Source organism: Ctenopharyngodon idella, chromosome 19 (genome assembly GCF_019924925.1).
Source record: "Ctenopharyngodon idella isolate HZGC_01 chromosome 19, HZGC01, whole genome shotgun sequence".
In the NCBI taxonomy this organism is placed as follows: domain Eukaryota; kingdom Metazoa; phylum Chordata; class Actinopteri; order Cypriniformes; family Xenocyprididae; genus Ctenopharyngodon; species Ctenopharyngodon idella.
Genome location: NC_067238.1, coordinates 29,300,289 through 29,317,238, shown reverse-complemented (window position 1 = coordinate 29,317,238; position 16,950 = coordinate 29,300,289). Strand labels below are relative to the sequence as shown.

At 38.7% G+C, this 16,950-nt stretch overlaps 1 protein-coding gene across 2 annotated transcripts in view; it reads right to left on the bottom strand.

Annotated features, from left to right (window-relative positions):
* tinagl1 (tubulointerstitial nephritis antigen-like 1) overlaps nucleotides 1-16,950 on the bottom strand; it is a 35,631-nt gene that overhangs the window by 5,411 nt on the left and 13,270 nt on the right. For both annotated transcript variants that reach the window (XM_051872546.1, XM_051872547.1), the window contains 7 exons: nucleotides 12,425-12,517; nucleotides 12,212-12,326; nucleotides 8,330-8,453; nucleotides 8,044-8,194; nucleotides 7,746-7,935; nucleotides 4,129-4,174; nucleotides 3,062-3,185 (listed from right to left, as the gene is read on the bottom strand). In XM_051872546.1, coding sequence (XP_051728506.1) covers nucleotides 3,062-3,185; nucleotides 4,129-4,174; nucleotides 7,746-7,935; nucleotides 8,044-8,194; nucleotides 8,330-8,453; nucleotides 12,212-12,326; nucleotides 12,425-12,517 — 843 coding nt within the window. The remainder of the gene's footprint in view (nucleotides 1-3,061; nucleotides 3,186-4,128; nucleotides 4,175-7,745; nucleotides 7,936-8,043; nucleotides 8,195-8,329; nucleotides 8,454-12,211; nucleotides 12,327-12,424; nucleotides 12,518-16,950) is intronic.

Sequence of the window (16,950 nt, the reverse complement as noted above, 5' to 3'; positions counted from 1 at the left end):
TCAGAACTTTCATAGCTTTCAACTCTGTAAAAATTAAAAAAAAAATGTAGCCCAATATAAAATATTTATATTTGTTTTTAGAATTAATTGTTTATTTTTCTTACCACATTGGCAAATTGTTTTATTTCATGTAGTATAAATCTAAGAAAATGTGGTGAGGTAAATGAAGAAAAATGGGGTAAGAAAAAAGCTAAATTCAAGATAAATTCTCTCTCTCTCTCTCTCTCTCTCTCACTATATATATAAATACATAGTGAATTTACTTTGATTTAAGGATGCTTTTACTGGAAAACAAGATGAAAATGTTGATTTTGGCAGTGGGGAACCAAAAAACAACATTAAAAATTGGAGAATCCTTTGCAAACAAAAACATCCAGCAAGCGGTGCTGTGGACATGTTCTCCTGATGAGGTGAATTGTGTCGACTTCTTAGAGGAAGGACGTGAACATCAGGAAGCAGCAGCACACACCCACCCCCTTACATCTCCTCAAATCAACAACAACCCGATGGGTTAAACCTTCACCATGCCAAGAACTTCCTTTTGCTTCTCCACCCGTTCTGGTTCCTTGAGTATTCGGCTCTCACTGTTGACCCTTCAGTGTCTTTTCATCCGAGTTCAGAATATTCAGCTCGTCAATCACTACATGTGTCAAGGGGCTGTTTATTGGCAAATGTGGAAAGTCTGGAATAAATATAGTTTAGTCCTCAACTATTCTAAGGGACGTTTTCCAATCTGACCCGGGAACATTTCATTCTGTTCCAAAATAATACTTATCTGCCTTTCCATCCCCACAGAGGCGAATCGGTATTCAGTACACTCAAACAAATAACAAACAAAATCGCCTAAAAAAACAACATGCCCTCATTTAAATACATGGGAGAGCTGAAGGGCCAGAACCAATTGCTGTGAGTTTGGCAAAGCCAGGAAAAGTGCAGCTCAGACCTCTGCTATGCTCTTATCTCGCCATGTTTTCTGTCCTTGGCTTTGGACAATGACAGACATACCACTGCTTCCAACCAGCTTCTGACCTGTGCTGGGTTTAGGCCTCTCTGTCTGCACTGAACAATGCCATTTCCATTACACTGGACATCAATGAGCTTTCCACAAACTTTCCCAGGCCCCGGGCTTAGCCGAATGCACCACGGTGGGATTTTCGCCGTAAAAACACTGCCGCTGCCTCTCGTATGTTAACTCCATAGGGCTATACAGCGTCCTCTGAACGTCTAGAGCAGCGCGAGAACCGCAGCGTCAGCGAGTGACAGGAGGCCGGGAGAAAAGCCAGGGTTCAGACAGACTCGCGCTCGATATCACCGTCACCAGTGAAGCATGTCACACTCACAGACACCAGCAGCAGGTCAGACGAGGTTACCAGAGACATACCTGGGGAACATGGCCTGACCCGAGTGCGCTGTGCCTGTGGAACTAAACTATCACTGTCTGGGAAAGACTAGGAAGCACATTCATGCACATCAAGAAACTCGAGGCACATTTGTTTGAGAAATGCTTCATATAAATTAAATCAATACAAAATAAAATATTCCCCTCATGACAAACTTTTTTTGACAAAATAAAATGAATGTTATTCTGAATGTGATTGTTGAATGAATGTGTGAAGCATGTGTTCTTTAACCAGAATGATTGGTAATTGATGAGAAAACAACTGCAGTGACTCTCTATTGAGGAGGAGGCTAGTTGAGAATCACTGCGCAGTGTTATTAGGGTGTGTTACGTAAGAATGAGCAAAACCAGACAAAGGTTTTGAGGGGCGTGTGTCTGGGGGTGGGACTGGGAGGCCAGTCATCCAGGTGTTTTGTCTGCTAGCAACAAAAAAACATGTCTGCAAGGCAGACAAGATGTCTCCCTAAAAGATATTTTCAAAGTCCCTTCAAGGCAAGTCAGTTCAGGGCCATGATGGCGACGAATGTGGAAAGTAGATAGCTGGTTGAACAACATGCCAATGGGGTTAGAAAAATCACAATATAAAGTCTTAATACTTTTCCTTTTTTGCTTCTTATGTAAATTTATCTCAATTTAATCCCTCTGTTGCTCCTCCTGTGGTGGTCAAAAATGACCGATTTTTTTTTTTATCTCAATGAAATGAATGTACTATATTTTTGTTCGATAATTTTTTTTATTCAATATTTTGTATTTTTAGGGGCTTTTATGGTGCTAAATTATATTTACGATGTAGTTATAATCCATTTATTCACTAGACCTGACTAGAACTTAAACTGTCGTAAATCTTGAATGCTTTAGAGCACAGACTTTAGTTTGATCTTGTTTCAAAGACGACTCTTGGCAGATTATTGCTGAAGTGAAAAAAGTTTTAAAAAGTCAATTAAAAAAAAGTTACAGAATTTTACGTTTATTATGAAAAATGCACAAAAATACTATTTTCAATTTTTATATTAAATATATATATTTTCAAAAACACATGTTACTCTAAAACTGCAAGAAAATCAAAGCCATAAATCTAAACAAGTTGTCTTCCAAATTTGAGCTTGATATCTCAAAAAATTAGCTTTCAGTAAGATTTTGTTTGGCCGCAGTACCAAAAGTTTTCACTAGATGAAATTTGTCTCCCATTAATTTCCAATGCGCTCATTTTTGACCGCGAGAAGCACAAGTGTGACTTTTTTTAGGAACTTTTTTTTGTTCACATAGCACGTTTTGTACCGTTCCGATGAAGTAAAAAAATTCTAAAAAAACAAAATGTAAAATTTTAAAAATGAGAATGTTTTACTGGATATTATTTACTCCTGAGAAATTTTAACTCACACCCAAAAACAAATCATGGTAAAAATAACGAAACTTGCTCAGTGGAGCAGCAGAAATCAGACAAAAATTATATATTTTGTGTCTTTAGCTGAAATTAAAATTTAAATTATTAATTGTTAAATTATTTCTGAATTTTCTTTCAATGAACATCAGCAAGAAGCAACTGAAAGCAGTATCAGAAAATGATAAATGCTAAAAAAAATGTTTTGATACACTGCTAAAAACACATTCCTCTTGCTACCATCATTAGAGAATGTAAAGTTACGCAATGCCAGGACTTACCCTGTTATCCTGACGGAGTGTGTTGCGTGTTTGCGGTACTGTGACGGTTTGCGGGAATTGACATCTGTATGTCTGTAAATTCCACTCTTGTACACAAAGAAATCCTCATGGACCTCCATGATGGCTAGAAAGGGAAAAACAAACACACACCCATTATGCATCTTTAAGCACAGTTTTTAAAATACAATGCAAATCACAGAAGCACAGACCTTCATACATCATTGAATCAATATTTAAAATCTGATCCTTCATTCTTATCACTCACAGTCATACTACAGGAAATACTACGGTTGGTTTCAAAGCCCAGTTATGTAATATCCCACAAGCTCACCCAAACATCTTGTTCCTTTGCAGATCAAAGTGAGATCAAAGTTGCAGCTACTAATTGTGTTGGATTTCAAATGAGCTCAATTTCACATGGCATAATGGGCCATCGCTTAAATTCACAGTGCCCGAAACAAAACATTTATGGGTGGATACATGCCGCAACCCTCTTGAGGATGGCTCTGGTGGCATGTGAAGTGAAGACACTGCATTATGGGAACTACCTGCACCCTCTTACACTTTGGGTTTTTCCAGACATTACTAGGAGATCCTCTGCAGTAAACAGAGCTTAATGAATACACACACTCCTGCACATAATGATCTTTTCATCTCCTGTTTCTCAATATAAGCCAGAGGTTAGGCAGAATTTTTGCAAAGATTAGAAGCAAAATCTGGCGTAAATCCAGGGTTCCCTCCTATCTGGAACAATACAACAGAACACTGGCACGGGATCATGAAACAGCTCTGAACAACACAAGAACACACAGACACACACCCTCATCATATTACCATAGGGGACTTTTCTCAAGAATTCACTGCATATATGATGAGTTTAGGCCTTTTGTCCAAAATAAATGCTCTGTGGGCGTCTACAACATCCATGGTGACTAATACGACATAGATTGATCGTTGTTGACTGCATTAACAGTCATTAGGCATGTGCTTTTTACTATTCTTATCCTCTGGCTCACACTTATTGCACAAGCACACACACAGACACACGCTTCTGGAGAAATCCATACCTTGCACGGGGCCATTATCCATAATCTCTTTCATAATCTCTTTCTCCTGTGAGTGAAAAAGCAGAATCAACATGTCAAGTGAGTTCAGTTAGCGAGAATGCTGATACATACTGTATAAACTGTACCAAGAAAAGGTGTATTTGACCGTTAATCATGTTTTAAATACAACCCGAATTCTGGAAATGTTGAGACGTTTTTTTAAGTTTGAATAAAATGAAAACAAAAAGACTTTCAAATCACATGAGCCAATATTTTATTCACAATACAACATAGATAACATAAATGTTTAAACGGAGAAATTTTACAATTGTATCCACTAAATGAGCTCATTTCAAATTTGATGCCTGCTACAGGTCTCAAAATATCGTAATAGCTGCAGTATGTGGTTTTGCATTGTTCTGCTGAAATACACAAGGCCTTCCCTGAAATAGACGTCGTCTGGAGGGGAGCATATGTTGCTCTAAAACCTTTATATACCTTTCAGCATTCATAGTGCCTTCCAACACATGCAAGCTTCCCATACAGCATGCACTTATGCACCTCCATACCATCAGAGATGCTGGCTTTTGAACTGAACGCTTATAACACGCTGAAAGGCCTCATTAGCCCGGAGGACACAGTGTCCATAATTTCCAACAAGAATGTCAAATTTGGACTCATCTGACCATAGAACACTTTTCCACTTTGAAACAGTCCATTTTAAATGAGCCTTGGCCCACAGGGGCTTCGATGGCGCTTCTGGACCATGTTCACATATGGCTTCCTTTTTGCATGATAGAGCTTTAGTTGGCATCTGCAGATGGCACGGCGGATTGTGTTTGCCGACAGTGGTTTCTGGAAGTATTCATGGGCCCATTTAGTAATGTGATTGACACAATCATGCCGATGAGTGATGCAGTGTCGTCTGAGGGCCCGAAGACCACGGGCATCCAATAAAGGTCTTCGGCCTTGTCCCTTACGCACAGAGATTTCTCCAGTTTCTCTGAAACTTTTGATGATGTAATGCACTGTAGATGATGAGATTTGCAAAGCCTTTGCAATTTGACGTTGAGGAACATTGTTTTTAAAGTATTCCACAATCTTTTTATGCACTCTTTCACAGCTCTGCCCATCTTTACTTCTGAGAGACTCTGTCTCTCTTAGACATCCCTTTTATAGCTAATCATGTTACAGACCTGATATCAATTAACTTAATTAGTTGCTATATGTTCTCCCAGCTGAATCTTCTCAAAATTTCTTGCTTTTTCAGCCATTTGTTGCCCCTGGCGCCAACTTTTTTTGAGACCTGTAGCAGGCATCAAATTTGAAATGAGCTCATTTAGTGGATAAAAGTGTAAAATTTCTCAGTTTAAACATTTGTTATGTTATCTATGTTCTATTGTGAATAAAATATTGGCTCATGTGATTTGAAAGTCTTTTAGTTTTCATTTTATTCAAATTTAAAAAACGTCCCAACATTTCTGGAATTCGGGTTGTATAAGGAGTCTTAAGATGCTTAGGTAAAAACATACTAATGCACATAATAAACAGTCATCCTTCCATATATTATTATTATGATGAATTGTTTAATTGTTCCCCGCATTCCTTTGTCACATCTGTAAACAATATACAATCTAAAAGAGAGACAAATGGGTGGTAAGATATAGCTCAGGGACAGAATACATTCAACCATGACATGACTACTAATGTAATGCCTCTCCAGACAGTTGTGAGTTATTTTTCCCTATGGCTTTGAGTTGAAGGGTTTTGATTGATGAAGAAATTGAGAGCAGAAATGCACACAGATGCTGGGTGTGAGTGAAAAAACAGTAAATCACTGATGCTTTAACTATTGGTATTATGCAGGCAGAAGTCTGTGTGTTTTATTGAGAGTGTAATGTCAGAACATGTTAGATGTCATAAAATTTGCTTTCCACTTAAAAGAAAAACAATTAAAGAGGACCTATTATGCTTTTTTGCATATTCAGTTTTCTTTAATGTGTAATATTGCTGTTTGAGCATGAAACATTGCAAAGTTACAAAGCACAAAGTCCCTCCAAAAGGGAGTTAGGCCACGTGCCTACCAAATCCTTTTTAGCCAGCTGAAAATGCTAGGCACTCTGCTGAAAGCGTATCAGCAGCCACTTTGCTTGCTATGATATGAATATCCACAGAAATGTTATTAGTATCTAATTTTACAAATTGTTTGTTTCTGTACTGTTTCTGTATAAAAATGTTGATACAATGTAAAGTATTTGCTCTGACTCTTGTTTTAAATGATTTTGTTCCGTTATTATGCTTGTTGTTGTCATCTGTTGATGTTGCACAAGCAGAATGTGGTGGTTGGTCAGTGTTGTATTCGTCCCGCCCCTCCTCCACTGTGATTGGATGGCTGGGTAAAAAGTGACAGTGATGAGCACTGCGTTTTACCCAAAGTTGAACATTCTTCAACTCTCGGTGACTGGTAAAAAATGCAGAGCGCTCAGTGCTTCAGCATGAAATAGACGCTCAGCACCTCGTTATGCTCCTAGCATTTTAAAAACGTGGCACTCCCATTGAAAACAATTGGGAAAAAAACCCTAGCCACTGGAAAAAACCTTGTGTGGACACAAGGCCTTATTATCAGTGTCACTGTTTCTGAACTCCCTGAAATGCCTCCATTGTAGTCTTGAGTTTTCTTCCAGGAACAAACATGTCACAATATTTAGTAATATATATCATGTAAATAATTCCCGTCCAAGGCATATGCAAAATAAAGGGGCGTTGCCTGGTTGAGTTAGTAGTGTGTTGAAACTCACGGTTACGGTAAGGGGCATGACATTTCCCAAACACGCTCAAAGCGGTTGACCAATCACAACACACTGGTCCAGCCGACCAATCAGAGCACATTGTACTTTTCAGAAGGAGGGGCTTCATAGGGATGAATCTAACAGGGGTGCATTTCCCGTACAGGGACGTAACTCGCTGCTTCACTACTATAGTACGATGCATATATAGTACTAGTCACGACTGTTTCCCGAAACCGTATTGTCGCAAACCAGCCACGCTGGTTAATGATGTCACGCAGGTGATAGAGTAATAACTTCTTTAAATGAATCCGTTTGAGATCGAATTAATGCTAGATTTTTTGCTATAAATTACAGACATGGCATCTGAGGACTAATTCTTATTTTTCTCAGTTATTTTGTTTTATTTCCAGATTCAATCATAGGCTCGTTCTTACGTACCAGAGCACGTACGCACATGCGCACTCTTCAAAAACAGTGCTTAAAATCTCTTGACAAACTAAAATATGTAAATGCCATTTGTATGTATTCGAAATAAAAGATATACAGCTTGCTTATTTTGCTCAAGATAACGATTTATTAAGTCCACATGTCATAAAAACAAGAAACTACTCGAGAGCTGTCGTTCCAACCACGCGAGTTTGCGATGTAGTTTGCGAATGTTCGTTTGAACTATGATTTCGGGAAACACCAAATCGTTGAACTATGTTCTAGTAGAGCCCAAAAACAAAATCAAGACTTTGAAAAGGGCATAATAGGTCCTCTTTAAAACAAAAAAAAGAAAATTCATAACACAGATTACACAGATTTTCTGCAGTGTAGTGTCTTGATTCCAGGGGTCAGTTGACTTACATTGGAGGACAGTCTGTATGGTGGGGTTGACTGATAGACGCCATTGTCGTCGTAGCTGTGGCTGTTGGGACAGCGCGCTGTGGCCTGCCTCTTTCCTCGGCCCACCGCTCGAGTTTGCATCATGCAGCGAGCCACTTCAGCAGGGGTTTGCTGGGGCGCAGAGAAGGGGTAACACTCCTCTGTCACTATCCTGACAGAAAAAGAAAGAGACAGATACTTACATTCACATTCAGACACATTCATCAAATAATATTAATCAACTGACTGAAATAGAAGTCTTAAACATCCAGTGAATTACCCTCTTCGTCTTAGGTACCACCAGGCCCCATCGATACGCCCACCGGCGCAACCGTCCTGATGACGCGTGTCACAGGAAATCAGATTCTGAGGTGAGAGCTGAGGAGTCATGTGACCCATTGACTGAATAGAGATCCGGTCTGATGCAACAGCTAGGAGTGAATCACAGGGTTTCCGTATGAGCGTCAGGACAGAAGAACTTCATTGGCAGTATTATATAACACACACAATACGGTATTCTGCAGCGTTCTTCTGCTGTGGTCTGTGTCATGTCTTCTCTGACTCACCTGCAGTTGAGAAAGCCCAGGATGCATTGCAGTTCCCCTGGTCCAGTGGCTCATGGATTTTCCCTGGCCACTTGTCTACTGCATTGAAGTAACTTGGCAGTTGATCATTTCCATTCATATTCATCTGCAGAACATAAAGCATTTTTGTCTTCACATGAAGTGTCTTTTTGTGACTTAATGGTACTATTTGGCATAGAATACATGAACAACACAGAATAAAGATTTCCATAAATGCATTCATGGAGTGATTTTGGTGGCATAATACAACTATTTCCATATGTATTCTCTTTCACAGGGCCAGTGGATGGATGAGAGGCAGTCTGGGTTTACAAAGTTCAAGATTTGCAGGGGCTAAACACTGCACAAGCCTTAGTGTGGTTATATAACGATGATTTGTAAATTTTGTGGGTTTTCTGGGTTATTTCAGTGGAAAATGCAGGTACTAACTTTCTTCTCTGTTCCATCAATAATAAAAAAGTCAAAGTAAACATCCCAATAATACAAAGGCTCACTTTTGTACCTGCTATTAATCCGTCTCAGGTGATTCGATAACAAGTGGTCAGCTGACACACATTACCATTTACACATGATATTTAGCAATAGTAATATTTTCCATTTTAATATATTTTAAAAATTAATTTATTCCTGTCATCAAAGCTGTATTTTCAGCATCATTACTCCAGTCTTCAGTGTCACATGATCCTTCAGAAATCATTCTAATATGTTGATTTGCTGCTCAACAAGCATTTCTGAATATTATCAATGTTAAAAACAGTTGTTGTGGAAACTAATATATTTTTTAGGATTATTTGGTGAATAGAAAGTTCATTTATTTAAAATAGAAATCTTTTGTGACATTATAAATGTCTTTACTGTCACTTTTGGTAAATTTAATGCATCCTTGCTGGATAAAAGTATTAAAAATCTTACTGACCCCAAACTTTTGAACGGTAAAGTACATGCCCCTCAAATACATCTCTTGGGACCACTTATGATCATATTTCATTAAAGGGAGGGTCTCTGAATTTACGACTTTATGCATTCATTACATCTAGTGTATTGATGTTGATCAAGTACAAAAAAAGCAAAAAAAAGTCACTGTTCCTCCCAAATGTATTGGACCCTGTTTACACCTGTATCGAACTGACCAAAACTGATGTTAATAACAGGTGGGAACATTTAACCCTAAACTTCAATAACATAATGCAGAGACTTGTCTTACATCTCCCAAATCTGTAAGACCCCAGACTTCTTTGTCATATTTTACATCCCAACGTTTCATAAGTCCTGAATGAGGAATGCATTAGCACTTTCTCTCATAAAGGCTCCTGTGCACCTCTCCCTCTTTGGTAATGCACAGCTGCTTGTTGCCATCCTCCTACATTCCAGCCTGTGATATCGTCATGATTCTCCCTGACATCTACCAGATATAATCCTGTGGAATGCAGGTGCTTGTCAAGTGACTGCCGCTGCAGTGGTAAATTGTGGTGGTTGAAAGGGCCACGGCTCGCAGCAACACTTGACCCGACGGGGGATGTGAGCAATTGCAATGAATAAAGACAATACACCAATGAGAAAGTGAAGAGTGTGTGAGTGTGTGCAGCACTCAGCCCACTCATTAGTGTGCGTGCCGAGTGGGTTTTAGGAAGATAGAGGCTTTTTAAATGGCCCAAACTCGACTCTCTAGAAACAGGTGGAGACGTGTTGGAGGATGTGGGCTGGAGAGGAAAGAGAAAAGAGGAAAGAGAGGAAGATATGGGTATGAGCCCCTATCTAGTGAGGGTCCTAAATAAATTCCACCCACTAACAGCATCAAACCATTACCAGCATTCTCTAAGGCTGTGTCTATCAAAGAGTTTTTAGCCAGCTGAAAATGTCAGATGCTCTTCTGAAAACGCCTAGCTGCGGGTGCTTGAAAGCACTTTCGTTGATATGATATGGAATATCCACTGAAGTGTTACTACACTCTAAAAATGCTGGGTTAAATACAACCCAAGTTGGGTTAAAAATGGACAAACCCAATGATTAGGTTGTTTTAACCCAGCGAATGGGTTGTTGGGTTAAATGTTTGCCCAACCTGCTGGGTAGTTTTATTTAATAAATGTTCACCGTTTGATTATTATTGTTGCTTCTAGTAATTATGTGTCTGATTTTTTATTTCCAACCTTTTTATTTCCAAATTTTGGGTTCATTTTAAGCCAGACATATAGTCATTTTTAAACAATAGCTGGGTTAAATAAAACTGACCAGCATGTTGGGCCAACATTTAACCCAACCGCTGGGTTAAAACAACCCAATCGCTGGATTTGTTGTTGTTTTTTGGGTCGCCTTGTCTTGTTGTTAAAGTTGTGCATATTTACATATATGAATGATTATTTGAAGCATATTGTATATTTTATAGCCAGTAAAATTAGCCTGTATTTGACTGAAATTCCAGGATAGATAGATAGATAGATAGATAGATAGACAGATAGATAGATAGATAGATAGTGCGGTGAATGTTTATATAGATGTCAATGAATGTGACGCTAAATATCATTTTGGCTTTAATAAGATTTTCCCAATAAATAGGCAAGAATAAACCTGGTTTCCTCCATTATTCCTGTTCTTTCCGACAACAAAGCACTTGAATGCGACGAGCTCATAATCACAACTTCAGAAGTGGGAATTTCTGATAGCACATGAAGGCAGGTGGCACTCCCATTGAAAACAATTGAAAAAATATGCTAGTCTTAGAAAAAAAGTGGACAAACGGCAATTGTAATTTCGACTGTCATGTAATGTGTTGGTGTGGATCATGGGCAGCTTTCTGCAGAGAGACACTGAAAGCCTCAGTGAGCCACATCAAATAGCACACGTCCAGACGGACACATGCAGGATGAACTCACTGTACCTTACTGCACTTTAAAGATCAAACAACAGTCTGATTTCCAAACTATTCTCTTATTCTTGCTTTGATGATTCCTAACGGCACACTGCATGTCTACACTGAAGACAGTTGCACAGAGCGTGAGAACGGATAATCAGAGAGCCGTCGATGGGCATAAACATAAGATGAATAAAGAGATTATCTACAAACTTGACTCTGACTGGTCAGTCGTGGCATTCTGGGATAGCTCCATGGTGTCTTTGTTCTCAATTTCAATGTTTTATGTTCATTTATTTAGTAAGTAGCGATGAAATAAACATTAAATTGATCAAAAGCGACTGTAAGACATTTATAATGTTACAAAAGATTATTTCAAATAAATACTGTTCTTTTGAACTTTCTATTCATCAAAGAATCCTGAAAAACATGTATCATGGTTTCCACAAAAATATGAAGCAGCACAACTGTTTTCAACATTGATAATAATAAGAAATGTTTCTTGAGCAGCAAATCGGCATATTAGAATCATTTCTAAAGGATCATGTGACACTGTAGACTGGAGTAATGATGCTGAAAATTCATCTTTGATAACAGGAATACATTTTAAAATGTAGTAAAATAGAAAACTGTTCTTTTAAACTGTAATAATATAACTGTTTTTACTGTATTTTTATCAAATAAATGCAGACTTTAAAAAAAATTTACAAATTTTTACTGACCCTTACACAAAAATGTCTGTATATTTGTGTGTAAAACAACAACAAAAAACCTACTTCAAGACACAATCTCCAAAATCAAGCAAATGTATCTTGTTTTGAGAATGTGTAGGTTTTTTTTTAAGTGGAAAATAAGACCAAGTGAACCCTTCAGGATGACACGACATTTCTGCTTTGCATCTGGGTCCTGCAATAATGACCACCTGACTATACATTAACCCTTTACTTAACTGTCTCTTTCACATGCCATTTGCACTAATAGAAGATTTATACTGACTGGCTGCAGATGACTCTTACCTGGATCTCATTCATGTTCATAATAGTCCGTGAGGGGCGTTTTGTGCCCAGACGATACCGCAGACCCTCGTCCAGGGTCATACCCCAGAACTGACTGTAGTTTGACGCCCTCCAACTAGAGACAAAGAAAGATAGAGAGTTAGTAGTCGAGAGGAATACTCTATTTGTGCACTAGTTATATAATAACGCATGTAATGGCACACTGATGCTCACCCATAGCTTCCCCTGTTGATTTCTTGGATCATGTCATCCTCTATCAAACAGGCGTGATTCTCACATTCCCAGCGGCCATTTTGACCACATGTACTGCGGGAGATGAAAAAAAACTGTTAGTGAACAGATCTGTAAACTGTCCATACAAATATGGTATATAATAAGTAATTGGTCATTTTTAATGAGTCAGCGTTATGACGTAAAGCGTTGCACTGCGTTCACTGCGTCAACTGCGTAGGAGACTGACATAGGAAAGAAGAAATTGTAGAATAAAGTCGTTTTTTTGTTTGTTTTTGCGCACAAAAAGTATTCTCGTCGCTTCGTAAAATTAAAGTTGAACCACTGCAGTCACATGGACTATTTTAACGATGTCTTTAGTACTTTTCTGGGCTTTGACAGTGGTTGTTAAGTTGTATATGGACGAGTAAGAGAGCTCTCGGATTTCATCAAACATATCTTAATTTGTGTTTCGAAGATGAACAAAGGTCTTACGGGTGTGGAACGACATGAGGGTGAGTAATTAATGACAGAATTTTCATTTTTGGGTGAACTAACCCTTTAATACAATAGATAATGTCAAAATTATAATGTTGTATGAGTTTATTTGTTAAATACAGTCGAGAAGATCAAGACCTCTTTGGGGGTCACCATTTTAAGTGTGGGATACAAACATTTTATGTGTTTAAGGCGCTGTTTATAGCCGGTATTAAGAAGCGTTTTGGTCGATTGGATCACATGTGGATCACAGGTGTAAATGGGGTCTAGCTTGTCCACTTTCGACCACTTCCAGAGGTAGCCTAAAACACATTTGACCTGATCGCTTTTATAGTGTAAACGCTCATGTGGTCGAACAGCCAATAAAGACCTGCCTACTCTCTACCTACTGACCTAATACGTAAACATTATGGGAAGCACGCTAGCCAGACAGGATTTAAACTTTGTCGGCTGAAGACCCAAGTTTGGTTTGAAGACAAAAAAATGTACCAACAATTTTCTCTCACCATTCCTGATTTCTAACACACACTCACAGCGTTCGGCCGGTCTTGCGGCTGTCAGAGCAGAAACGAAAGCTGCTGCTCTCCGTATGTTTTTGAGTCGCCTCCGGTCGCGTTCATACTGTATGTAAATTGCGCAAGCTTATTTTGCCCATTATATCAAAAGATCTGAAAAAACCCATTCATTTACCCGCCCATAGACCCTCCCCTCGAAGAAATCAATACAGAAGTGTTTGAAAGTGGACTAAAGAGACGGATTAAAACACCAGGTGTAAATGGGAATGTGTCTCCCTCGTCCACTTGTGATTCAATTGACCAAAACGCTTCTTAATACCAGGTGTAAACAGGGCTTAAAACTGTTTAAAACATTTCATCCTGGTTAATTTTATGATGAGTCATGGGACCGTATTTGTGAAAGTCCCTGACTTTAAAACCCCTCATTGTTCCTTCCATTGACAGTGCAGTTTCTGAGGACTGAAGTAACTTGTAGATTAACTTTTAGAATAATAAACAACATGGTGTGTTTATATAAGTGTTTTAAAACAGACAAAGGAAATGTAGACAGATGTCAGACCAAACCATAGAGAGAAACAATGAACTTGTTCAGACATATTCTACATTTGAGACACAAAACAAGAGGAATGAAATGAGGGAGAGAGAGTGAGAGAGGCCTGTGAGCCTTTTAAGGCTGCAGCTCTTGAAGAAATATCCATTTTTAGTCAGCCTGAGCGAGAGGAGGAGGTTCAGAAGCCTGACGTATGAGAGGAACGTGAATTAAAAGAGGAAGAGCAGAGGTGCTCTGCTGCTGAGACTTCACTAGAGAGCAGCGGGATGAGTCACAAGGAGGAGAGTAGAATTAAAGTGCCCCAATTATGCTTTTTTGGATATTACCTTTCATGTAGTGTTTGTGAATGTAAAAGGTCTGCAAAGATCAAAGTGCATGATAAATGGGGGTATTGTCTCCCAAAAGAAAGAAGCGATTCTGAACCACATGAAACGAGTCGTCAGTAATTCCAGTCTCACTTCCTGCTCAAACCTATGTAGGTTTGTATCAAATTTGCATACTCCCATGGTCTTCATTGGCTGCCCGTGAACAACGTCTACTTTGCCCCGCCCTCAAACACTATAGTTGTAGCTGAGGGCTGGAAGAGTTTGGTTTGTGTTGTCGACATGTTAAGAAGGCACTGTTTTCTGAGCTGATGCACTTCCAAAGGATGAGGACTTGAGCTCGGATTGATACTGTAAAACCGACGCCATCTTTAATGTTCACATCACTGTGTATCAAGTGCTGAAATTCAGATATGGTAATGGACGTTTCGTTTCCAACATGCACTGTAAGCGGTCGACCAATCACAACAGACTGGGCCGTCTGACCAATCAGAGCAGAGCGGGCTCTCGGAAAGGTGTAAACCTTGTAAACCTATCGTAAGAGACTCCAAACTAAATTAGAAGCCTTTAAAATAGCATAATAGTGGCACTTTAAACTTGAGCATGTTATCTGTCCAACTATGCACATGAATAAAGCCTTAAATCGTGTGTGTGGCATGGAGAGCCTTGCAGACAATAAAATGGTGGGGGAAAAACATATTCCGTTCAGACATATATTTTTTATGTGAGCCAGTAGGCAATGGCCTAGCAACCACTCTGAACACCTAAGCAAAACCATAAGGTGCGTCCCAATTCGCATACTTATGCACTATTCTATGACGTTTTTAAGTATAAATAGTGCAAATAGTGTGTTCACACTTAAAATTCCAAAAAGAAAAAGTGCACTTTAAATACCCGGATGATGCACTAAATTAACGGAAAAAACAAAGTGTGGAATGTTGGACACTTCATGCACTTAACTGTCGCAGCTTTAATTACGTAGTGGAGGGGGAGAGGATATCAGACTCTGTTGTTAAATGACAAAATAACCTTATACAATTCACGCACTACATGGATGAGTACATAGTGCATAAGTACACAGTGCATAAGTGCATAGTGTATAGTGCGTCGTTATAGTAACTGTATAGCAACGGACTAACAAAAACCAGAACACCATGGCAATGTAGTTATGGGTTTTGCACTCAAATTTTCCTCTATAAAAAAATCTACTTGCACATAGCAGACTCTTTCTCTTCTTTCTGTCAGGTGACACGAATTCTAAGTCCTTGCGCTAAACCTTCACACAGTACTTCACATTGAGACATAAATTCACACACCAGCGCACACATGCTGGTTGAAAGTTACAAAAGGGTCAAAAGAGTGCAAAGGTGTCAAGTGACCTGTTGTCAGCAGGAAGCCGAGTATCCCATTCTGTCACGCTTCACTGTAACGCTCAAATCAGCATCCTGATACATGCCTGACGGACCCTGACATACAGACCAAACATATTTATGTGCTTTCTCTGTGTTTACATTTCATAGTAATCTCTAAAAGATGACAGAAGGTTGAATGTATGAGCTCCTGCAGGTGGATCATATAGGGCCTATAGATATGGCAATGCAAAAAGAGATTTAGATTGATAAAACTGTCTGCAAAAAAATCATTTTCTTCATCAGTATTTTTTTTCTTGTAAACATAAAAAAGCAATATAACGTAACATAGCGTACTTATATATATTTATTATACAGTATATACACTAAATTTTATATATATAGTACTGTGCAAAAGTCTTTAAAGTCCCCCTGTGATGAAAATTTTAATGTTGTTCATACATCTATCTGGTGTTTTTAATATGCTTTAAAACTAACCATGAGCAAATTCATAAGTCAACACCATTGCTGAGTAAAAGGTGCAATATGTAAGATTTTCTGTCCGCTAGAGGTCGCTAGAAGCCTATTCAAAACAAAGGCGTAGCTTGATGACGCCAAGTTTGAGGGCGGAATCTTGGGACATGTGGTCTTCACCTCAACGGATGGTGCAAAAGAATAGGGATAGGACTCGGGAAGAAATCATGTTCATGGATGCGATTATTAACGTATAGTATGAAGCAGAGCAGGGAGCTGAACGAGGCCGCTGGAGTGATTGCGCAACACACGCCGCGAGCAGGGGAACTTTTATTATTCCACAGTCACCGGCGACGCTTCCGCTTTTCCGGTAATGAGTATGAGGTAACACAGCTCTGTTTATCATATTAGATACATTTGAGTGTGTTAAAAATGTTATAACGTTACTCTGTGCGTTCGCTCAGTGGCTGTTATGAGACACTTGTTACACACTGCAGTAAGATAGATCGATTTTAGAATATCATATTAAAGGCTGGATGGCTTGTGTTGATGAATGGCATGCAATTAATATTAAAACAAATTGTATGATGGAGAAAATTCTGTATTACTGTTACTAAAAATAAAGCTGCATCTGATTATGCTATGTTAGCTACTTCACAAAATAGTGTTTTTCTCTGAGGCATGGTAAAGCATGGTACTCGCAAAAAAATCAAGAAAATTAGATTTAAACAATAAGACTAAACGTGTTGAGCTATATAACAATAATTCATTTTCTGTCTATAAATATATCAAAACAGTTTTTCCCTTGTCTATTGAAACG